Source organism: Ostrea edulis, chromosome 7, assembly GCF_947568905.1.
Source record: "Ostrea edulis chromosome 7, xbOstEdul1.1, whole genome shotgun sequence".
NCBI lineage: Eukaryota > Metazoa > Mollusca > Bivalvia > Ostreida > Ostreidae > Ostrea > Ostrea edulis.
Window position 1 is genome coordinate 3,843,287 of NC_079170.1, and position 26,227 is coordinate 3,869,513.

Here is a 26,227-nt window from a genome sequence, read left to right on the forward strand (position 1 = left end):
CTTCACGCTAATAAACTCCTTTCTCGCGTGTACTACTACCAGTAACAACATAAAATCCAAGTATAGCGAACTGTCACGTGATATTTCGCGCAGCGGAAATTCAAAAACACCGCATGGAATCGACTTCCTGTTGGTATGCTTGTTGTGGTAGCGGCATTGATACGTTGAATTAAGCATTGATTTGGTTAAATTGGTTTTGGATATATATCTGGTAATTCATTGATATGCATTCCTAGACATATGAAATGCATTATCATATGCTAATGCAACCGATATATATTACAAAGAATGTTTTTAAATATGTTTGGAAAACGAAAGTAGGTTTACATTATAAGACAATATGTGAACTAAAAAGATTTTGTAGAATGTTCAGGTGCTCACTGAAGTTAGCAGTGACATGACTATAATTATTATGCATTATCATATGCTAATGCAACTGATATATATATATATATATATATATATATATATATATATATATATATATATATACACAAAGAATGTTTTAAAATATGTTTGGAACACGAAAGTAGGTTTGTGCATGAGACAATATGTGAACTAAAATGATTTTGTAGAATGTTCAGGTGCTGAAGTTTGCAATGACATGACTATAATTATGGTGTGTCTCCTTCACTTGTCATGTCATCTATCATCTCCTCTCTAAGTGTATCTCTTTTTTTCCATATTTGTCCTTTGATGGAACTCTTCATTTGTGATCTTCTTGGACACATTCAAGATCTACCTAAATAGTTTGCAATGAGTGGATTCAAATTAATTGTCACTCTTTTTCTTGCTCCAAGTTTCACACCATAATGTAAGCATAGAGATGACAATGGTGCTAGTACAGCTGGACTTATGTCTTCACAAAGAAGTTTGATAAGTTTTGTATTCTTTGTTTGCCTCTAGCTTTTTCTAGTCAAACTTTTAATGTGTTCATCACATCATTCAGAACAATATTCCTCTTAGATATGTCTACAAGAACTCTCCTCAATTCTTATTATACCCCCCGAACGAAGTTCTGGGGGGTATATAGGAATCACTCTGTCCGTCTGTCTGTCTGTCTGTGCAGATTCGTGTCCGGGCCATAACTTCTTTGTTCTTTGACTTAGGCATACCATATTTGGCACACAGGTAGATCACCATGAGACGATGTGTCAAGTACCTTCATGACCTCTATATGACCTTGACCCTTGACCTCAAGGTCAAAATTAAAGGTTTTTTACAATGGATTCGTGTCCGGGCCATAACTTCTTTGTTCTTTGACATAGGCATACCATATTTGACACATGAGTGTATCACCAGGAGACGATGTGTCATGTACCTTCATGACCTCCATATGACCTTGACCTCAAGGTCAAAATTAAAGGTTTTTACAATGGATTCATGTATGGGCCATGACTTCTTTGTTCTTTGACATAGGCATATCATATTTGACACATGAGTGTATCACCATGAGACGATGTGTCGAGTACCTTCATGACCTGTATATGACCTTGAACTTTGACCTCAAGGTCAAAATTGATTATAGGGTTTTGACATAGTCATACCATAAGACATGGGTGTATCACCATGAGACATGTACATTCATGACCTCTTTATGACCTTGACCTTTGATCTCAAGGTCAAAATTATAGGTTTATGCCATGGATTTGTGTTTGGACTATATCTTCCATTTTCTTCTACAAATGCATACCATATTTTTACACTCAGGAAAGAGGTAATTTATACCTATTAACAACACCCTTTGGGAGATTGGGGTAAGCGGGGGGTATTCTTAGTGAGCATTGCTCACAGTACATCTTGTTTACTCATTCTTTTCCTTGTCTTATTTATCCATTCATGTTTTACTAGATACCGCAGCATATTTATTTACAGTTAGTACTGTATGTACAGACTATCACTACACACTGGTAACCAAATGATTCATTCAAGAATGTGGTCCACATTTTATGACAACATTGGTTTTGTTTAACCTGCTTGTCATACTTTTCTTTGCATTGCTAACCAGTACAATAGACTAACAAAGAGTCACTTTTAAAATAGTTATTTTGGAGTTAGTAATCATTTTTTGTTATATAGAGGTATTTGTTTTATAGAGAGAACATGGCAGCTCTAAGCCAAGACGACCCCTGCTCATTTTCTCGGCCAGATGAGTGTAAAGTAACTGAGATCCATCTGAACCTGGAGGTAGATTTCTCATCCAGAAAGCTGTTAGGCTATGTGGATCTCTCGGTGCAGAGGGTGAAAGATGGAGTGCCAAATTTGGTAGGTAAAATTTGAAAAATGGAAAAAAAAATGTTCATGATAGATTATAATCCATAAGCAACTTGTTACAGCACAATGAAAGAATAAACATTTTCCAGATGGCTGTCATGCAAGTGATTGCAATTTGAACTACATATACAGTTAACTTTTGTGATATATATACTACCTATACAGTTAACTTTTGTGATATATATACTACCTATACAGTTAACTTTTGTGATATATATACTACCTATACAGTTAACTTTTGTGATATATATACTACCTATACAGTTAACTTTTGTGATATATATACTACCTATACAGTTAACTTTTGTGATATATGTAGATATTGGACACAAGAGACATAGCTATCCAAAAAATCTTGGATGCTGACAATAGCCAGGAACTGAAATTTACATTGGGGGAAAATACTGAAAGTTTTGGATCCAAGTTAGAAGTTCAGCTCCCTGTTTTAGCGTCTAAAAGGTAGGAAAAGGCTTTAAATTCAAAATCCCTGAGTATATTTCATCTCCAAATAAAGAGACAAAATAATCTAATTGTGCTGGCGTTTTTGGTTGAGATTTTAGGAAACACGAGCGCAAATAGCAGGGTTTACATTGCATATAACCACACATACATGTTTATGTATATTGACTGTACATACATGTACATGTTTATTGACCAAACATACCTTTATGTTAACTGCATTTGATATATATGTATTGACCACACATGCATATTTATTGACCACTTATATATATATTATTGACCATTTGTACATGTACTGTAAATTTTATGTATGTTTTTGATGCGCAGTTTTTATTTTTATTTCCGCTAAATCTGTGGTCACATAAAATCCGCATAATTTCATACCAGTGGACTTAAAATATGTAAGCTAATTTCATTAATGGAACTCTGCGGATATTTCATACCAGGTCCTGTAAACCAAACATGATAATCCACAGAATTAAGACGCCATGGAATTAAATATATCTGCTGAATTCTGTCAATGTTGAAAACAAATGCATCAAGATTGACAGATAACTTGCAGTAGTAAGTGAGAATGAATGAAAATCTGTATTCATCGTGCATGATATTAAAACTAGAAACTTTAAAAATTCATTATAGTATTGATTGTTTTACAGTGTAAAATTTTATCGCTTTAGAATTTGGTAACACACTGAACAGGAGAATTTTACTAAATCATTGTTCTTGTAACATGATACATGGATTTCAGCAACAAGATTCGAGTACATTACGAGACATCCCCACAGTGTTCAGCTTTACAATGGCTGAGACCTGAACAGACTGCAGGAAAACGACACCCATATCTCTTTAGTCAGTGTCAGGTATAATGTATTTCATTCTGATTTCATGTGTTTAAAAAAAAAAACCCACACATCTCCAAAGTTATAAACCACACGAAATTGTATCTAAGATAATCAGTTTCTTGATATTTAAAAAAAACAACAACAACAACAAAAAACAACTTTTTTTGATGGGCTTGAAATCCTTGTGAGTTTTTTGTTTTGTATTTGTATTCATAAGCATCAATATTATATGGAAGTTTCAAGATGCATCTGAGTAGAGCTCTTGTACACAGTAAGGCACAAAACAATTTGTATACATGCGGGAGTGGTACAGATATCCATCAATGTTCTCAGTAAGTTTCTCGTGTACAGTTTATCACCCGAATTCGATTGATGCACAAACTAAGTAAGTGATAAGTATTCAGAGAGTAATTGAATACACAAAATTCTTATTGTATCGTGTGATTTCATTGATATCTACAGTATTACCAGCAAGTATGACATTTTTATGGCATCGCTGAAATAAAAGATTTCTTTTGATAGTGTTTTGTGTTTACTACATAAATTACAAATTTAAACGGAAGCTGCTTTTAATGCATTTTATTGTCTTCCTCACTGACAATAAAAGTCCACTCTGTCCCACTAAAGGCATTTATAGTACTACTAAATGCACCGCCTACACATATAGTACTACTCTTATTTTGAAACTGGTGTATTGTCCACTACAAAATTTATCTTATTCAGATGGACTTCTTGACAGCTTCGTTCTGTTTAAGATCTGCTGGTCTGTCAGTGGAAAAAGGTCAAATGAAGGTCAAATGCATTTGTCTACAAATTGGGTGATGATTTCTGGGTATTGAGAAGAAGCTGTGTACAGAGTGTTTTGTGATGATTTCTGGGTATTGAGATGAAGCTGTGTACAGAGTGTTTTGTGATGATTTCTGGGTATTGAGATGAGGCTGTGTACAGAGTGTTTTGTGATGATTTCTGGGTATTGAGAAGAAGCTGTGTACAGAGTGTTTTGTGATGATTTCTGGGTATTGAGATGAGGCTGTGTACAGAGTGTTTTGTGATGATTTCTGGGTATTGAGATGGAGCTGTGTACAGAGTGTTTTGTGATGATTTCTGGGTATTGAGATGAGGCTGTGTACAGAGTGTTTTGTGATGATTTCTGGGTATTGAGATGAGGCTGTGTACAGAGTGTTTTGTGATGATTTCTGGGTATTGAGATGAGGCTGTGTACAGAGTGTTTTGTGATGATTTCTGGGTATTGAGATGAGGCTGTGTACAGAGTGTTTTGTGATGATTTCTGGGTATTGAGATGAGGCTGTGTACAGAGTGTTTTGTGATGATTTCTGGGTATTGAGATGAGGCTGTGTACAGAGTGTTTTGTGATGATTTCTGGGTATTGAGATGGAGCTGTGTACAGAGTGTTTTGTGATGATTTCTGGATATTGAGATGGAGCTGTGTACAGAGTGTTTTGTGATGATTTCTGGGTATTGAGATGGAGCTGTGTACAGAGTGTTTTGTGATGATTTCTGGGTATTGAGATGAGGCTGTGTACAGAGTGTTTTTGTATATAGAGCCAAATCTGCCTGATTTGAACATGCTTGTTTTCACATTTCAGATTGGACAAGATCTGAAACTAAGCATGTTTTCTATGATTAATTCAAAGTTTTTGGTGCCAAATATAATATGTTTGGCACAACATATGGGATCATACAATGTCACTAGTTTTTAATTCATTTTACTTTCACTTTTATCTCATTATCGTGTAGGCAATCCACGCCAGAAGTATGGTTCCATGTCAAGACACACCCGGCGTTAAGGTCCCCTACACAGCCAAGGTAAATATATACTGTATAAGTGTACACCAAGGTAAATATATACTGTTTAAGTGGACACAGGTAAATATATACTGTATAAGTGTACACCAAGGTAAATATATACTGTTTAAGTGGACACAGGTAAATATATACTGTATAAGTGTACACCAAGGTAAATATATACTGTATAAGTGTACACAGGTAAAGATATACTGTATAAGTGTACACCAAGGTAAATATATACTGTATAAGTGTACACCAAGGTAAATATATACTGTATAAGTGTACACCAAAGTAAATATATACTGTTTAAGTGGACACCAAGGTAAATATATACTGTATAAGTGTACACAGGTAAATATATACTGTAATAAGTGTACACAGGTAAATATATACTGTATAAGCGTACACAGGTAAATATATACTGTAATAAGTGTACACAGGTAAATATATACTATATAAGTGTACACAGGTAAATATATACTGTATAAGTGTACACAGGTAAATATATACTGTATAAGCGTACACAGGTAAATATATACTATATAAGTGTACACAGGTAAATATATACTATATAAGTGTACACCAAGGTAAATATATACTGTATAAGTGTACACCAAGGTAAATATATACTGTATAAGTGTACACAGGTAAATATATACTGTATAAGTGTACACCAAGGTAAATATATACTGTATAAGTGTACACATGTAAATATATACTGTATAAGTGTACACAGGTAAATATATACTGTATAAGTGGACACCAAGGTAAATATATACTATATAAGTGTACACAGGTAAATATATACTGTATAAGTGTACACCAAGGTAAATATATACTGTATAAGTGTACACAGGTAAATATATACTGTATAAGCGTACACAGGTAAATATATACTGTATAAGGTTACATCAAGGTAAATATATACTGTATAAGTGGACACCAAGGTAAATATATACTATATAAGTGTACACAGGTAAATATATACTGTATAAGTGTACACAGGTAAATATATACTGTATAAGTGTACACATGTAAATATATACTGTATAAGCGTACACAGGTAAATATATACTGTATAAGTGTACACCAAGGTAAATATATACTGTATAAGTGGACACCAAGGTAAATATATACTGTATAAGTGGACACCAAGGTAAATATATACTGTTTAAGTGTACACAGGTAAATATATACTGTATAAGCGTACACAGGTAAATATATACTGTATAAGTGGACACCAAGGTAAATATATACTGTATAAGTGGACACCAAGGTAAATATATACTGTATAAGTGGACACCAAGGTAAATATATACTGTATAAGTGTACACAGGTAAATATATACTGTATAAGTGTACACATGTAAATATATACTGTATAAGCGTACACAGGTAAATATATACTGTATAAGTGTACACCAAGGTAAATATATACTGTATAAGTGGACACCAAGGTAAATATATACTGTATAAGTGGACACCAAGGTAAATATATACTGTTTAAGTGTACACAGGTAAATATATACTGTATAAGCGTACACAGGTAAATATATACTGTATAAGTGGACACCAAGGTAAATATATACTGTATAAGTGGACACCAAGGTAAATATATACTGTATAAGTGGACACCAAGGTAAATATATACTGTTAAAGTGTACACAGGTAAATATATACTGTATTAAGTGGTAATTTTAGCGAAACATAAATTAGTGATTTTCCCATAAATTATGAGTAAATATATTTGGCGATAGCTAGTTTTAGCGACTTTATAATTCCAAGAGAGAGAGAGAGATTTATTACCTCCGATATGGAATGTTAGCGATATTTAGTTTTAGCAATCTCGACACCATTAATGCCAAAATTAAATCCTTTCTAAAAATGTTACTTATGTGTATGTACATTACTTAAAATTAGAGTCAAACTCCAATGAAATGTCTGATTAGTAAGAGGTACTACATGTATAGCAAAGATATTTCTTGTAAATACAACTGTGGTTTCATCAAGTTTTGTGGGCATCAGATTTTATGGATTGTTGAAAAAACAGCTTTGTTGACATAAAATTTCATGGTCTGGATATTGATAGTCTGTGTTTCTCCATTGTGAGTAAAAATTGTATTTGAATTTGAAGTCTTGAACAACCATGAAAAGAAAAGTGGATATTCAACTAAAAGTTATGAAACTATAGTAGCTGCAGACTTCATGATTGATGGTGAAATGTTGCACATTTGCCTAACATTTAACATTATCAAATGAATTTAAATGTTTATACAGGTGACAGCTCCGAGAGAAATCACCATTCTGATGAGTGCAGTAAGGTTGAACCCACAGGCACACCCATCAGACAACAGTAAACTGGTTCACCAATTTGAGCAGAAAGTTCCCATCCCCACATATCTCATAGCCATTGTAGGAGGAGATCTAGAATCAAAGTACGTGTATGGTGATGCAATGTTAGGGATTCAACATTTCAAAAACTTGGGCACTAGATCAGAAAGTTTATATTAGATTATTTATATCTAATCTATAGATTTAATGTTTATGCCAGCAATTAAGATCTGGCAACACTAAAGAGTCCAGGAGTGCTGCATGCATGTACATACTTCAAATAATTATGCACAATTCTTGACATATTTGAGGTCAATACAATGCTCTAGCTGCTGAAGAAGTTCTTTATTCATTGGTCCCGGAGGGCGAGATGAATATTGTCATTTGAGGGTAGCTAAAGCATTGTATCGATTGAGAAGAAAATGTCAATAATTGTTTTATTATATGATTAAATAAATCAAAACACTGGAAAATGTCAATAATTGTTTTATTATATGATTAAATAAATCAAAACACTGAAACGGACTATTAAAGCCTATGAATCGAAACCGGGCCCACCATCCTTGTTTGCTTCTAGAGTGCAAGACCTAATCGAAAATGATGGGAGACATGATTTTTGTGTACTATATGATTGAATAATTTTTAGACATCAAAACCGGCATCTAGATCTTACCAGACCTAGTCGAATGATGAGAGATGCAAGTTTTCAGTCACCAGTCATATCAATTTGAAAATTCCAAATTTATTTTTGGTCCAATATTGGAAAAATAAAATTTTATATTTACCTTGAAGGCTCGTGGAAGTGAACGTAACATTTTATTTTTTTTTCTGGTTTGTTGGATCTCATCAAATCAGAAAGCTAGCCATCCCAGGACCACAATGGAAACTAACTATATGCTAATTTGTGTTATCCTGGATAAATAAAGGCTATTATTATTATTATCGTTCAATCATGTATATTTTGATGTTTGATGCAAGGATACATATTTCTATCTTTCTATAATTTGGTTGTATATATCTTAAGATTTGAGGAAGGTAATTTACTCTTTAGATACTTTAGAAATCGATTATTTTCCTTCCTAGTTAATGTAGAACTTTAAAATTCGTTTTTTTTCCTTGCAATTTTAAGAGATTTTTGTGTTGATGATTATTTATTTAGACAAAACATGCATTAGGATTCAGTTACTGATGAATTGGAACAAAATAGAAATTTGTTGATAGCATATAATGTTAAGTCAGTATGTAGGGCAAGCTTTTTGTCTCATGTCGGTCCAAAAGCATTTTAAGGGGAACAACTCCTGATTATCGTGAGAATGCAGTGCAGTTTTAGCTGTATTTTTCACTAGTTTGTTGAGTGTATTATATTTTCGTGTATTAAAAACAAGATTTATAAAGTGGCTTCCTGATTATTATACAGCAGATTAGAAATATTGTCACAAGAACTAAAAATAAAGTACAAAAATCTATTGACCATTGAAATTTTGGCGTTTTTTTTTTAAAGAACTATTGGACCAAGATCAAGAGTTTGGACAGAGAAGGAAATGTTGGAGGAGGCAGCTTATGAATTTTCAGAGGTAAGACAAAATTGATAAATGTTATGTAGTGTGAATGTATTGACATTCACTGAATCTTTTCTCTTATATTTCTATTGAAGTTGACATTGCTTTCATCATAGACAATAAATGCATATTTGTTGCAAACTAGTTCGGTCCGGTTTTTTTATTGCACCTGTTTGTGTAATCATTACCAAATATGGAGCATCATCAAGGTAAAATGGTGCATTGGCTGTTCCATTTAATGTAACCAATGGGTCAACCAAATGATACAGTATTTTAGAACTTAAATCTTTATATTTTTAAAAATTATATAGAACGCAGGTTATGAATTTTTTCTGCAATGCTTGCTACCTTCATCACCCGATGAAACAACAAAGAAAGGCATTTTATTGTTTAAATTAATGCAGGATATAAAAGAAAAAAAAAGCATAGCACAAGACATATATATACACACACAGTATCACATTGCAGCTACATTCGAAAATTTGTCGCGCTATTGATAAAGAATTTGGAACAATATTGATGACCCGCACTAAAAAGAGGGAAGCCGCTTTTATAAAAATATTCCTTCCAACAAATAGCTTTAAAAATGCCAGCCGAACCAGAGTTTCGAACATTTTGAGACAGTTTGTTCCAACTGAATGCGGATGAGTAGCTATATAAACGTTTACAATTTTCTGTTTTTGCTGTTGGTGAGTAGATTAAGTCTGACATACATGTATAATCATTTGACCTGACTTGGCGACAACTGACATCTATTGTATATTGAAACACGTTTAGGTATTTTGCCATTTGATTGTATAAAACTTTGAACAGAAAGACAACTTTTCTATACATAAAGTAATTCATAATGGACATCCCGTTTAGTGCCAAATGTAAAGATACAAATTTAGAATTTAGAATTTGCTGAAGGCTGATTTAATTTAAAAGTCGATTTTTAAGTCGGAATAGCTTTGCTGTCGATCTAGGATCTAGTTTGTTTTCGGAAATGATTTACCAGCTGTTTCATATGTATGCATACACCTGCTCATGTGCTGAGAATATAATCTTAATATGCTGACTTTTTTTATTGAGCAGACAGAGACTATGATAAAGATTGTGGAGGATTTAATGGGGCCCTACATTTTATACTGTTTTTTTTTTATTGAGCAGACAGAGAATATGATAAAGATTGCGGAGGATTTAATGGGGCCCTACATCTGGGGTCAGTATGACCTCCTTGTTCTTCCACCTTCCTTTCCATACGGAGGAATGGAGAATCCCTGTTTGACCTTTGTGACCCCTACTCTACTGGTATGTACTGCAGTGGTTCCATCAACCATCAAAATGTTACAACTGTGTAACTACGAAATTCACTTCTTGCATGAGAGGTTTATGCTTGATTTGAAAATCTGTGTTTGTGCAGACTTTGTTGTTTATTAATACAGGCAGGAGACAAGTCATTGGCTGATGTGGTGGCCCATGAGATATCTCACAGCTGGACGGGCAATCTCGTTACCAACAAAAACTGGGAGCACTTCTGGTAAGAAAAGACAAGAGTGGCAGAACAGGACAGCTGTACTAGAATTATTTTACATGAAATAATAAAAAGAAAAACAAACGATGGGGAATATTTTAGATGACAGTTAGAGCCCAGGTTTGAAGAGGAGTCCTGCAGTAAAAACTGTTTCTCCCTCATGTCTTGTGTCTTTGTTTCTGTCCATCTCATCCTGTGTATTGGTCCATTCTGTCCAGTTTCGGTCCATCCTGTCCATTGTCTCTGCCTAACCATAATGTCAGACAGAAGTTTGACACTGGTGATAATGTCAGACAGAAGTTTGACACTGGTGATAATGTCAGACAGACGTTTTACATGAGTTTGCAGCAGGACTTGGGAGGATGGTTTTCGAGTTCATCTTTTTAGATTGATTAGATATCTTTCTTGGGTATTAACTCGGTACTTATTATCAGATTAGATCTGAGGTATTGACTTATTGTCAGGTGTGCCTACTCCTGGTGTATGAGCATGTCATGTCTGACATATTTTGTACATATTTCACTGCATTGCTGAGCAATTCCATTCGTGAGAATTAATAATCTTTTCTGTATCCAGTGTCAATGATTTGCCTTTATTGTATATTTTCTGAAAATGTTTGAGCTACAGTTTTCAAACTTCCATGTAGTTCATCTGCTGAATATTTCCCATCCTTGAGAGCTGGATGTTTTAGATTTCAAACATTGATATAAATCAATGTCATCAACTTAGAATTACTGTAAAACACACTTATAATTGTCACTTACTATGAAGTGATCTGTATTCCCCTATGAGAGAAAATTAATATAAGTCTTATTGGGTATAACAAACTTTTTTTGGTTGGCCCTGGAGGTCTGATATAACCATGTTTTACTGTATAATGAAGTTTGGTTACAATGAACTGTTTTTCGTTGGTCCTGAAGGTTCACTGTAAATGTGTTTTACTGTACTTGACTCCAAAGGATAGCAACATCATTGTTATTGTCAGTTATATATCTGTGTGTATATAGTCTTTGACCTTTGTAGGCTGAATGAAGGTCACACTGTGTTTGTGGAGAGGAAGATTACGGGGAGACTACACAGCGGTCAGTCTCTGTCTCACTTCATGGCCCTGGGGAGAGCTAAAGACCTCAACGAAACGATTGTAAATACATGTATATCTCAGTCTGTCTCACTTCATGGCCCTGGGGAGAGCTAATTGTAAATATAATGAGGGACACCTTCTCATCAGGAAATCCTCAATATGTGTATCTAATGGGAATGTAGGAGACAAATTAAAAGAATTTCCTTACGCATCAAATCTATTCTGAAAGAAACAAAATTCTTCAAACTTTCGTACTAAACTTTGGGAACTTTTCGTTTTGCACCATTTAAGCTCTCCTTTCAGTTTTCCCGTGTCTTGCGCTCCAGAAACCAGTGTCATGTGCCATAATTGGTTGATTTGTGAATGATAATTACGTACTTTGACCTTTGTAGGTTAAATGAAGGTCACACTGTATATGTAGAAAGAAGGATTACGGGGCGCTTACACGATGATGAGGCTCTACGTCAGTTTATGGCAATGGGAGGATCTAAAGATATGAAAGAGAATATTGTAAATACTCTACATTATGTCAGGGAACTTACATTCTGCAGTGTTTAGATTTTGATGCATTCGAAAGAGCATTGATGTATGATAACACCAAACATCAAGTCATTCTCTATAAATTATACAAAATTCAAAAATGAATTAAAATATTCAGTGTCTAAATTTTTCCTGAGCATCGATTCTCTATTATACTATCATCATTTTCAAATTCACAAAATCAGAAGTGACCTTCATTCATCCTGTGAAGTATCTGACATGCATTAACACGGTTTTGTTGATGACCTTTGACCTTTTCAGGTTAAATGAAGGTCACACAATGTTCGCGGAGAGAAAAATTACAGGGAGATTGCATAACGATGAAGCACTATCTCAGTTCATGGCACTTGGAGGGGCAAAGGAACTGAAAGAAGAAATTGTAATATGTGCAACGAAATTTTCATTATATTTATACGATAATTTCATTTTCATCATTCATCTTTATATGACAATTTCATTTTCAGAAAGAAAAGTAATTCGTTATCAAATATAAATGAATTGGAATATAAATGAAGCTTTAAACTAGAACATTTAAATCGGGATAAGACAAGCACTGAACGTATTTGTTTTGCACAGAACCATGGATACAGATTGAAATTTGAAGCGTGATAGTCTATAGTGTTTTTATCTAATATTGTCTGCAACTTTCAATATTTACAACCACCGTGTTGCTCATTGAGTAACAGCCTTTATCAGTAATTCTGTATTGCAGGTGGTCTGTGGCTGTCGGCATTCTTTAACAGGGGAACATTTTTATATTTTTCTTGATAACTACCATTCCAATTCTTTTCAAATTTGGTAAGAAGCATATTTAGGACAAGGGGACTTAAATTGTAAATTTCAGGACCCCTGCACCCTCAGGGCCTTTGGGGCGGGACAAAAACTACCAAACCTTGACCAATTTTAAAAAATCTTCTGTTCAATTGCACGTCGTAAGAGAAACTAAATGCATAGTCGTGTAGGGCAGGAAGGTCTCGTTTATACTGCAGCTGAATATTAGCTTAGATACAGTATGCAGAGCAGGAAAATGATAGGTTTCGTAGCTCTCGGGCTCAGGTGATTGATAAGGCCTGTGGTCCTCTTGTTATTATTGCACACTGAAATATTAGAGTATTTATTGATGTTAAAACAAAACTTGATTTTACATCAGGAGGTTGTTCTGAAGAATGGACCCTACACACGGCTGATTCCGGACCTCAAGGGAGTGGATCCAGACGATGCCTTCTCCATTGTTCCGTATGAGAAGGGCTTCACTCTTTTGTTCTATCTGGAGACTCTGCTGGGGGGCTCAGGTAATGCATGTAGAACTCTGCTGGGGGGCTCAGGTAATTCATGTAAAACTCTGCTGGGGGGCTCAGGTAATGCATGTAAAACTCTGCTGGGGGGCTCAGGTAATTCATGTAAAACTCTGCTGGGGGGCTCAGGTAATTCATGTAAAACTCGGGGGGGGGGGGGGGGGCTCAGATAATTCATGTAAAACTCTGCTGGGGGGCTCAGGTAATGCATGTAAAACTCTGCTGGGGGCTCAGGTAATGCATGTAAAACTCTGCTGGGGGCTCAGGTAATTCATGTAAAGCAGCTCAAAGTAAATTGTAGTGTGAATTTAAGCTGAAGATACGGAAGTAGGGGAATTGTTATCACAAATTTTTATTTCTGAGGAAGCACAGTGAAAGTTGAATAAACTGAACATACTATTGCCAGGATATGTATTCAGTGTCAATGATAATTCATGTAAAACTCTGCTGGGGGGCTCAGGTAATGCATGTAAAACTCTGCTGGGGGCTCAGGTAATGCATGTAAAACTCTGCTGGGGGCTCAGGTAATTCATGTAAAGCAGCTCAAAGTAAATTGTAGTGTGAATTTAAGCTGAAGATACGGAAGTAGGGGAATTGTTATCACAAATTTTTATTTCTGAGGAAGCACAGTGAAAGTTGAATAAACTGAACATACTATTGCCAGGATATGTATTCAGTGTCAATGACATTTTAAGCTTTAAGGTGCAGTCACATTTTGACATGATGCAATTTTTCGTTTTACTTTTCCATTTTACTCATTTAACTAATATTGTATAGTTTGAACACCTAAGTAAAAACTTGAACATTGAACACAAGAGTCTGGCTGAGAATTCAGTGATGGAAAACCATACTGTGTGAACATCTCAGGGTTGGACTTACACTGTCCCATTTTAGTGTGAACACCTCGAGATTTGACTTACTCTGTCACGTTTTACTGTGAACACCTCGAGATTTGACTTACACTGTCACGCTTTAGTGTGAACACCTCAAGATTCGACTTACTCTGTCATGTTTTAGTGTGAACACCTCAAGATTCGACTTACTCTGTCACGTTTTAGTGTGAACACCTCGAGATTCGACTTACTCGAGGTCACTTTTTGTGAGAACTCCATTTTCATGTTTATTCACAAGATTGCCTTTACACAAAATGATGTTTTTGGCAATAAATTTGTAACTTTAAAAAAATAAGCAGCATCTTAGGATAAAGTATGCTGTTATTTATTTTTTTGTTAACTGTAGATTCGAAAAAATAATCATTCAACGCTTATCAACAGTCCATGTCTGTAGGAGATTTCTGTTATGAATTTCACTGTGTCTGACTAGAAGTCATGAATTTTATTGCAACAGATGCATGTATATGATGGACACGCTCCTATGTTAAACAAATACTGACAACACTGCGACGTCAAAGAACAATGATGCACAAATCTAATGTTTAAGTAAACATTTCTTTACTTTTAAAAAAAAATTTATGACGGGTAAACATCAAACAAATTACAGACTCAACACAAAAGGACAAAGGACCAGTTGCACAAAGTTAAGTTTAACTGACAGTTAACTTCAAGTTAACACTAAATAAATATTGAAGCTAATGGCAAGTTTACTGTCAGTTAAAGTTAACTTAGCAAGTCCTGGTTTATATCTGGCTAGTATCAGTAACACTATCACTGATTCTCAGACAGTCCTGGTTTATATCTGACTAGTATCAGTAACACTATCACTGATTCTCAGACAGTCCTGGTTTATATCTGACTAGTATCAGTAACACTATCACTGATTCTCAGACAGTCCTGGTTTATATCTGACTAGTATCAGTAACACTATCACTGATTCTCAGACAGTCCTGGTTTATATCTGACTAGTATCAGTAACACTATCACTGATTCTCAGACAGTCCTGGTTTATATCTGACTAGTATCTGTAACACTATCACTGATTCTCAGACAGTCCTGGTTTATATCTGACTAGTATCAGTAACACTATCACTGATTCTCAGACAGTCCTGGTTTATATCTGACTAGTATCAGTAACACTATCACTGATTCTCAGACAGTCCTGGTTTATATCTGACTAGTATCAGTAACACTATCACTGATTCTCAGACAGTCCTGGTTTATCTGGCTAGTATCAGTAACACTATCACTGATTCTCAGACAGTCCTGGTTTATATCTGACTAGTATCAGTAACACTATCACTGATTCTCAGACAGTCCTGGTTTATATCTGACTAGTATCAGTAACACTATCACTGATTCTCAGACAGTCCTGGTTTATATCTGACTAGTATCTGTAACACTATCACTGATTCTCAGACTGAGTCTGCCATACCTGTATATCCTACATCACCAAAATTTGACATGGATGATTAGATTTTCTTGTAGAAACCTTATTTTTCTGGGTCCATGGTTTGTCCGCGGTATTGATCTGCTTAAAAGATGTCTGTGCAGAAAAAGTGGAACTTTACTGCAGTGATGATCAGCATTCCTATCTTTATCTTTTTCATATGTCAGCTGTGTTTGAAAAGTTCCTGAAAGCCTACATAGAAAAGTTCAAACAACAGTCCATTGACTCGGACCAGTGGAAAGACTTTTTGTATTCCTACTTCACTGACAAGGTATGTGAAAGCAGTCTGATATAGTATTATGTTAAGTGACACTGACAAGGTATGTGAAGGCTGTCTGATACAGTATTTTGTTAAGTGACACTGACAAAGTATGTGAAGGCAGTCTGATACAGTATTATGTTAAGTGACACTGACAAGGTATGTGAAGGCTGTCTGATGCAGTATTATGTTAAGTGACACTGACAAGGTATGTGAAGGCTGTCTGATGCAGTATTATGTTAAGTGACACTGACAAGGTATGTGAAGGCAGTCTGATACAGTATTATGTTAAGTGACACTGACAAGGTATGTGAAGGCTGTCTGATACAGTATTATGTTAAGTGACACTGACAAGGTATGTGAAGGCAGTCTGATACAGTATTATGTTAAGTGACACTGACAAGGTATGTGAAGGCTGTCTGATACAGTATTTTTAGGGGCACTACGCTATTGCACAATTACAGACAAGGTTTATCGAGTTACACTGACAAGATATGTTAAGTGACACTCACAAGGTATGTTGAGGGGTCACTGACAAGGTATGTTGGCGGTCACTGACGAGGTATGTCGGCGGTCACTGACAAGGTATGTCGACGGTCACGGACAAGGTTATTTGAGGATCATTAACAAGGTAATTCGAGTTTAATTGACATGATGAGTTGAGGGTTACTGACATGATGAGTTGAGGGTTACTGACATGGTGAGTTGAGGATTACTGACATAGTGAGTTGAGGATTACTGACACAGTGAGTTGAGAATTACTGACACAGTGAGTTGAGAATTACTGACATGGTGAATTGAGAGTTACTGACATGATGAGTTGAGGGTTACTGACATGATGAATTTATGATTACTAACATAGTGAGTTGAGGGTTACTGACATGATGAGTTGAGGATTACTGACATAGTGAGTTGAGGGTTACTGACACGGTGAGTTGAGGGTTACTGACACGGTGAATTGAGAGTTACTGACACAGTGAGTTGAGGGTTACTGACACAGTGAGTTGAGGGTTACTGACACAGTGAGTTGAGGATTACTGACACAGTGAGTTGAGGATTACTGACATGGTGAGTTGAGGATTACTGACACAGTGAGTTGAGGGTTACTGACACAGTGAGTTGAGGATTACTGACATAGTGAGTTGAGGGTTACTGACATGGTGAGTTGAGGATTACTTACTTGGTGAGTTGAGGATTACTGACATGGTGAGTTGAGGGTTACTGACACAGTGAGTTGAGGATTACTGACACAGTGAGTTGAGAGTTACTGACACAGTGAGTTGAGGGTTACTGACATAGTGAGTTGAGGGTTACTGACATAGTGAGTTGAGGGTTACTGACATGATGAGTTGAGGGTTACTGACACAGTGAGTTGAGGGTTACTGACACAGTGAGTTGAGGGTTACTGACACAGTGAGTTGAGGATTACTGACATAGTGAGTTGAGGTTTACTGACACGGTGAGTTGAGAATTACTGACATGATGAGTTGAGGATTACTGACATGGTGAGTTGAGAATTACTGACATGGTGAGTTGAGGGTTACTGACATGGTGAATTGAGGATTACTGACATGATGAGTTGAGGATTACTGACACAGTGAGTTGAGGATTACTGACATGGTGAGTTGAGAATTACTGACATGGTGAGTTGAGGGTTACTGACATGGTGAATTGAGGATTACTGACACGGTGAGTTGAGGGTTACTGACACAGTGAGTTGAGGGTTACTGACACAGTGAGTTGAGGGGTTACTGACATGGTGAGTTGAGGGTTACTGACATGATGAGTTGAGGATTACTGACATGATGAGTTGAAGGTTACTAACATAGTGAGTTGAGGGTTACTGACATGGTGAGTTGAGGGTTACTGACATGATGAGTTGAGGATTACTGACATGATGAGTTGAGGGTTACTGACATGATGAGTTGAGAGTTACTGACATGATGAGTTTAGGGTTACTGACACAGTGAGTTGAGGATTACTGACACAGTGAGTTGAGGATTACTGGCATGGCGAGTTGAGGGTTACTGACATGGTGAGTTGAGGGTTACTGACATGATGAGTTGAGGATTACTGTTATAGTGAGTTGAGGGTTACTGACATGATGAGTTGAGGTTTACTGACATAATGAGTTGAGGATTACTGACATGGTGAGTTGAGGATTACTGACACAGTGAGTTGAGGGTTACTGACACAGTGAGTTGAGGATTACTGACATAGTGAGTTGAGGGTTACTGACATGGTGAGTTGAGGATTACTTACATGGTGAGTTGAGGATTACTGACATGGTGAGTTGAGGATTACTGACATGGTGAGTTGAGGATTACTGACAGTGAGTTGATGAATACTGACACAGTGAGTTGAGGGTTACTGACATGGTGAGTTGAGGTTTACTGACATGGTGAGTTGAGGTTTACTGACACGGTGAGTCGAGGGTTACTGACACAGTGAGTTGAGGATTACTGACATGGTGAGTTGATGGTTACTGACATAGAGACTTACTGACATCGAGAGTTACTGACATTGAGAGTTACTGACATGGTGAATTTAGGTACAGATAAGGCATGTCAGGGATTATAGAAAAGTTATTTTGTTTTATACATTTGACTTTAAATTCTAAAAGTCTCATTTCACAGAAAGGGAGGTAAATTGAAAATTAATTATTATTTTTTCAGAGAGAAGTGTTGGACGGTGTGGAATGGGATAAATGGTTTTATGATCAGGGAATGCCTCCCGTCATACCCATGTTAGTTCTGTATCACGTGACAGTGAATGTAAACTGTGATGCCAATAATAAGGAGATAGTAATAGTGTCAATATCATGATAAAATAGGAAGCATCTACACCAAGAAGAGATGTCACTCATTTCTTCTAAATTGAGATCATTTTTCGAGCTTCTATTTTTTGACATGCTAATTTTATTCCATGAGACTTATTCGCAGTTTGTTACAGATATGATGACAGTTTGGCAGTCCTGTGTAGAGAGTTTTTATTCCACGAGACTTATACACAGTTTGTTACAGATATGATGACAGTTTGGCAGTCCCGTGTAGAGAGCTTTGCCAGAAGTGGTCTTCTGCTGGCGAGAAAGAGCTGGAGCAGTTTAACCCCAGTGACCTGAAATCATTTTCCTCTGTCCAGGTCCGGGAATTTCTGGCTCAGCTGCTGGAACAGGTAAGACACACTGGGAAACAGACCTGTGTAGCTTAGCTAGCCAGGAGTTCGGGTCTGCTTCTTCTCATCACTAGGAAACAGACCTGTGTAGCTTAGCTAGCCGGGAGTTCGGGTCACTAGGAAACAGACCTGTGTAGCTTAGCTAGCCGGGAGTTCGGGTCACTAGGAAACAGACCTGTGTAGCTTAGCTAGCCGGGAGTTTGGGTCTGCTTCTCGTCATCACTTGTCATTGTAACTCTTGGCTTGTAAAGATGGTGCATGTGTTAAAAGCAGAATTTAAGAATTTGTTGAATTCTGCACGTTGAGTGTTTTGTTCTTGTATAGTGTCCGGATATAGAAAAAAATGTTTATGTAGATATGTTGCATTCATCAAATATTTTCCTCTGCAATGTCTTTTGTTAGAAGGTTCATGGACCCCAGAATCATACTGCTGTAGATAGGTCTTACCACCTGGGGGGGGGGGGGGGGGGGGGGACATTTTTGTTTTAGTCAAATCCCTCTGTTAGTGTCAGTGTGTGTCCATTGGTTACAGTGTTTGTAAACACAGTTTCTCTCACACAGTACTAAGTGTAGTTGTTCAAGGCGCCTTGTTTGCTTTGGAGGATGTGTTTGTGGGTAAAACAATTTTTTTTGGATTATCTCAATTTTTCTACATATAGAAATGCATGTAGCCATTTTGATATGCAGGTTGTTTAAAGTAGAGGATATGTTTGTGGGTAAAACAATTTTTTGGATTGTCTGAATTTTTCTGCACTATAGAAATGCACGTAGTCGTTTGGATTTGCAGGTTGTTTAAATGAGATTGGAATGAGACAGAGATGTACAGTACGCGGTGTCATTGTGAACGACTTCTTACAACTTTACGTGTATGAAGATATTTGTGAACACAGCTCCTCATACTGTAGCTTCCTTATTTTACGCGAGTTCTTAATATCGTGAAACGATTCGTATACGTCAAACGCGACAACATGAATTCACGAGTAGTCTGTTGATCAAGAGAATTCACGTATATTTATATTGCAAATTGCATTTTCCTGTGAACCAACCAATATCAGCACACGACACAATCCGTTCATATTGACTATGAATAAATTATGAACTAGATGAAAACATGCGACTGAGAGAGCGTAATAATTAGAAAAAATACAACATGTGTTACAAAGATTTCGCAAAGTCACACCTCAGATTAAGATTGTGAACTTAAGTGGATTATCATCCCAATCTTGTGGTCTCCTAGCTCCAAAATACAGTGCACCGTGCAATGTTGATAAAAGGCAGGGTAAGACGAAGTGTGACGTCATGTCTATGTTTTTACGTACGTCACAATACGACTGTGACATTGGTGGATCTTAAGAGTTTGTTTTATGCAAGAAAATAAGCAATGTAAACAAATGGTGATTTAGTAAATGAATATAAATATAAGAAATGAACAGCACTTTTGAGCTGTTCATGGTCAATATGAATGGATTTGGATTTGAGGCAAATTCTCTGTGAATCGCTAGCTGTTCATTTCTTAAGAATATTAGAAATTTGAAAATAAAAGTATTTTTTATTTTGCGAATGATGATTCTCATGAAATTATGTAAAAATGAATTCCTCGTGTATACATATTTACAAATGTAGGAATCTACAGTAGGTTAAATTGGATTGGAATGAAATTTGAGAGAGATGTTTGGTACCATATTGAATTATTTTGACAGCCACCACTATCTAATACCAAGATACAGAAGATGGAGGAGCTGTATAAATTGAATGCTGTCCGGAATTCTGAAGTCAGGTTCAGGTTTGTAGGCATATTTCATGTTAAACGGGCGATTTCATGTTAAACGGGCGATTTCATGTAAAACGGGCGATTTCATGTTAAACGTGCGATTTCATGCTAAACGGACGATTTCATGCTAAACGGGCGATTTCATGCTAAACGGGTGATTTCATGCTAAACAGGCGATTTCATGTTAAACAGGCGATTTCAAGAAACAATTATAGTAGAATCATTTAAATTCGTGGGGGCCAATTTTCTTGGATTGCTGAATTTTTACGGGTTCGTGGGGACGTAATTTCATGGATTTATGTATTTGTAAGAAAGATAACTCTGGAATGTAATTATGATTCTTTATTCGTTGAGGATGTAAATTCGTGGGTGAGGGGTACCCACGAATTCCACGAAAATTGAGCCACCACGAATTCTAATGATTCCACAGTATTTTAATGTTTTATTTTTTTCATCAAATTGAAAACCAAAACTTCACAACAAACAACAGAGGTGGAGAAAAGTAACAGAACTTCGACTTTTTTAAATATAAAATGATCCTATTCTAAAATGTTTGTTTGAAAACCTTTTCTGTTCTTGTTTATATGAATCTGAACCTAATGAATACAATTTTCTGTTAGGTTCATTTTACCTTGTGACAACTGACACAAATGCTCAAGTTATTTTTGCTCATAAACTTTGAATGTACAATGTATAAGAAACAATATACCAAATTTTATTGTTTTTTATCTCCAAATAAGTTGGACTCTTTGCTATAGTTAGATGCAGTGTTATTTAAAGGTTATGTAAAGAAAATAAAGTTAAATAGTATAAAGCTTTAAATCATGAAAATTGAATAAAAAATGAATCCTAAAGATTTTTTTTAAAATTGACCATTTCAGTGGCCTTTTTTTCTAGTTCTTTTGTGTACTACTTCTAGATGACTGATTCTTTAATTGAAAGAAGATAAAAATTGTTTCCAAGAAACTTTTGCATAACAAAAGTGATCTAACAAAATTATCCAAGTTGATCTCTAGAATAACCTAATGTGAACTTCTGCAGGTGGCTGAGACTGAGCATTAAAGCTCAGTGGAAGGACGCCATTCCTCGGGTGTTGGCGTTTGTCAACGAGCAGGGAAGAATGAAATTTGTCAGACCTCTGTATCGGTAAGTGGAGAGAGAGATGTTGTAATGATTAATATCATATACCTAGTAGTATATCAGCCCTGATACACCTATCTTGGCTAGGGTGAGACAGCTGCAAGTAGGTAGGGCTGTCTCGCCCTAAGGTCCGAGATATCCCTGTCTCGGCCCGTTGTCAAGGGGCTGTCTCGCCCTCAAATTTCAAATGGCTATTTCTTCTTTAATCTTTTGAAATCTAACATAACTACATGAAAAAATGATGTTAGACACAATTTTTATGCCCCCAAGATCGAAGATCAGGGGGCATATTGTTTTTGTCCTGTCTGTCATTCTGTAAATCTGTCATTCTGTCTGAAACTTTAACCTTGCTAATAACTTTTGAACAGTAAGAGATAGAGCTTTGATATTTCACATAAGTATTCCTTGTGACAAGACCTTTCCATTGGCATTAAACCTTTTGACCTTGACATTTGACCTACTTTTAATTTTTTTTTTACATTGGTCATAACTTGTAAATGGTAAATATTAGGGCTTTCATATTGTACATGAGCATTTCTTTTGACAAGATCTTTCTACTGGTACCAAGATATTTGCCCTTGTGACCTTGGCGATCTTCGGAATTGGCCATTATCGGGGGCATTTGTGTTTCACAAACACATCTTGTTTTCAAATAAAATACTTTCTTCCACGACAAAATTTAATTTAAGCAGAAAAATTAAATAAAAACGTTTTCAAAAATAGCGCTAAATTGTAGCGAGTATCTAAGCAAAGGGGGGTAACCCAAGTAACAATTGTTTATTTAGAACAATAACACATTTAACTTCATTTAAAAACGATCAACGTTCTAGGCGACAGAAAACAGTAGGAGGATTATGGAGGGTGATACCGAAGCATTATTAGAAATTCCCGGTCTTAATGGAGATCAAAATGTTAATTTACGGCAATTTTGATGTTGAAAACTGCCTTAAAACAATTTCTGAAATCTAAAATCCCGAGAAGTTGGCAATAAAACAAGAAAAGCAGAACCAATATCTTCCGACGTTTTTCAACGACTTATAGATCCTAAACAGATGGGAAACGGTATTAAAAAAATTACCTCAGTATAAAGTAACATTCCCTATAGAGCAAAGAAATAGCAGCATCCTATCTGTAAACATTCCAGTTCATACGATGACGCCACATAAACAAAGTTCCACAACTCTTACAAATTATATGAAATAATGAAAACGGACGAGTTTGGTAAATCCGAAAAAATAAATAAAAATAATTCACTTATTTCCAATCTTAGTATTAATTAGCAAACCCCCAGGAGCTATACATGTACATGAACAACACAGCGATAGATGTGACGAGTTTCTCAGCCAAGCAGTTCAGTTAATTGAGACGTCCAGATTCTAGACCACAGGAGGGGATGTCCATAATTAATCATCCAATTATCGTGACCAGCAATGGAATAAAGCTACAAAACCCAGACTTTAGCGTGTTTCACAATGTCAATAGTACTGGAAACATAACCATTAAAGTAAATTCACTGAAAGAATGAAATGGTCTAATATCGTTGCCATTTACAAGTACAGTATACCATGTACATGTATTTATGTTTGGGTCAACAACCCCCACCCCCCCACCCCACCCCCCCCCCCCCCCACCCCCACCCCCCACTCCCAATTTTTTAAAAGATGTTTATCAACTTGTTGTGTTTTAGGTATATGATATAAACAATATCACACTCTAATGTTGATCTCGGACCTGGGATTTTGTTATGATGTTGAGAGATGATGTAGTGATTAATAAGATCACAAAAGTGGATAAAGGCATCTGAATTTATAAGTTTTAGTGCCAGTTATCTAAAGATTCCAAGTACTATTTGAGTAGTCTCTGCAAAATGGCTTCGAAGCTTCATGAGGCTCTCTCTGAATGATATCTGTTTGTTTGTCTGTGCTGGTTGATTCACTCTTACCGCGAAACTTCTACCTATCTCCATAACTTGGGTGGAACTCTCTAGTTGTACACACAAACAGTGTAGGGTCATTTTATTTGAAAACAATTCTTGTTTCCATAGGGACCTGTACAGCTGGGAGGAATCCAGACCGATTGCCATAGAGAACTTCACAAAACACCGAAGTGAGATGCACAACACCACGGCAACCATGCTGGCCAAGGATCTCAAACTGAGTTAGAACTCTATGCTGAACGAATGTCTTGTAGGTGTTGGTGCATTTTCATTTCTTACATGGAAGCAGTACATGTGTTAACCAGTCTATGATTTAGAACTTTAAATTTCGCAGAGCCCACTGATTACAATCAACTAAACTGTGACATATTTAACATTGTTGAAAATACAATTAGTTAATTTTAATTTCCATTGTGGTTCAGTATAATTAGAAACTTTCTTTCTTAATGTAACAGTCAAATTCTTTTTTTATAATGACATTCTGGCCAAATGATACTAGTCACACATTTACGAGGAGTAACTCTGGTGTGCATAAAAGTAAGGGAGATAATTCATGGAAATCTTCCAAACAACGTAAAACAAAAACTTTGTGATTGCATCCTCTCCCTGTGGTCAATGAATGTTGTTTGTAATCTGAAACTTGTTCATCCAGACCTTTTTGTCAGAATACAAGAGTGCTGTAGATATAATGTAGTGCTAGATGTTACATTTTACTGGACCTATTATTAGTATGGTATACTTTTGTTATATGCAGATTCAAAGTGTGTAAAAGGCAGTACATTTATTTTGGTGCATATCCAGATGTGTGATTTCTTTTTCATTTACTGTGATACTAAGAGGAAGGTGATCTTACGGTGCCTGTATTTATAAACTTTATAGATCTGAAATGATTGTGTGGTTGTATGTTGTATGTGAAGTGTAACAGAATACACGTTACTGAGAGTCACATGCTGTGGCTTGTTATGAATGAATAATAAAACCAGTGCCTGATACTTCATTGTTGTCTTACTTTACATCTGTACATCACAGGAAGGGGTGACTGGATAATTTTTAATGTATTATTTTATTCGTTTATAAAGTGTCAAATAGCATATAGTTTCTATGTACATTCATATGAAGAGTTGAATGGATAATTTTTAATTTACTTGCAGTATTTAATTGGTCTGAACACCTTTTTGTGTTATAAACACAATAGATGGCAAAAATGTTGATTTAATTTACATGTAGAAATAGAATGCTTTGATATTTTGAAAATCACCACTTTATCTGTAAAATTGCAGCAGCAGCTGGCTTAACCTGCTCAAAACTGGTTTTGACCGGTTCTGTAACAGAAAGACCACAGGGATGAGGGACAAAAGCTCTCATTTAATGCAGAATAAATAAAACACAGTGCTTGCAACTAAATAAAACACGGTGCTTTTACTGTAGTTTAATGGTGAGAATACAGTGGAGTGTCAGTACATAACTACAAGGTAAATGGAGTGTTCATTGCCTTATTTTCTCAACAGAAACCAACGTAATCTGATAAAAATATTACAATGCACAGGTTTTCAGTGAAAATAAATGTTTTGAGAAGACAGAGAAGAAAAATGGCACTTGAATATGTTGTCTTTTCAATGCATCACGCTAAAAAATTCCATGGGGGGACAAAACTAAAGCATGTATGATTATATTAGAGTTATGGTTCTTGAAACTAAATGATAAGTCGGTATCTTGAGTTATGCATGGAAAGTTATGGTTTTCTTCATTCGGGGGACACAGGACAACAGTTAACAATGTAGACTGGCTCATTCAGGGAACACAGGTCAATGTAGACTGGCTCATTCATTGATTTATTTGGATGAAAGACGAAGTGCGATTACTAATTATTACCTTCTATTAGAATCCAAATAAATAAAA

At 35.9% G+C, this 26,227-nt stretch overlaps 2 protein-coding genes across 6 annotated transcripts in view; one reads left to right on the forward strand and one right to left on the reverse strand.

Annotated features, from left to right (window-relative positions):
* LOC125654944 (uncharacterized) overlaps nt 1-94 on the reverse strand; it is a 60,192-nt gene extending 60,098 nt beyond the window's left edge. Inside the window, exon 1 of the mRNA XM_048885058.2 lies at nt 1-94. The gene's annotated coding sequence lies outside the window, so the exon portion shown is untranslated.
* Nucleotides 83-25,320, forward strand: LOC125656983 (leukotriene A-4 hydrolase-like). 5 transcript variants are annotated; one of them, XM_048887611.2, is made up of 17 exons: nt 83-211; nt 2,097-2,265; nt 2,594-2,733; nt 3,485-3,596; nt 5,337-5,405; nt 7,664-7,821; nt 9,219-9,291; nt 10,426-10,566; nt 10,701-10,795; nt 12,672-12,789; nt 13,561-13,702; nt 16,216-16,319; nt 18,983-19,053; nt 19,331-19,481; nt 21,182-21,264; nt 22,294-22,398; nt 24,437-25,320. In XM_048887611.2, the coding sequence occupies exons 2-17, from the start codon at nt 2,104-2,106 to the stop codon at nt 24,552-24,554; spliced, it is 1,842 nt and encodes a 613-aa protein (XP_048743568.2). In that variant the 5' UTR covers nt 83-211; nt 2,097-2,103; the 3' UTR covers nt 24,555-25,320. The 5 variants fall into 5 exon arrangements, 4 of the variants coding, with proteins under 4 accessions (XP_048743568.2, XP_048743569.2, XP_048743567.2 ...); XM_048887612.2 differs by lacking the exon at nt 12,672-12,789 and adding an exon at nt 12,263-12,380 and having other exon boundaries at nt 84-211; XM_048887610.2 differs by lacking the exon at nt 12,672-12,789 and adding an exon at nt 11,813-11,930 and having other exon boundaries at nt 94-211.
* The last annotated feature ends 907 nt before the right edge of the window (nt 25,321-26,227 follow it).

Coding starts and splice junctions, on each gene's coding strand:
- LOC125656983 (XM_048887611.2), top strand. CDS start 2,104: ATGGCAGCTCTAAGCCAAGACGACCCCTGCTCATTTTCTCGGCCAGAT. Junction 2,734..3,484: donor CCTGTTTTAGCGTCTAAAAG/GTAGGAAAAGGC, acceptor CATGGATTTCAG/CAACAAGATTCGAGTACATT. Junction 7,822..9,218: donor GGAGGAGATCTAGAATCAAA/GTACGTGTATGG, acceptor TTTTTTTTAAAG/AACTATTGGACCAAGATCAA.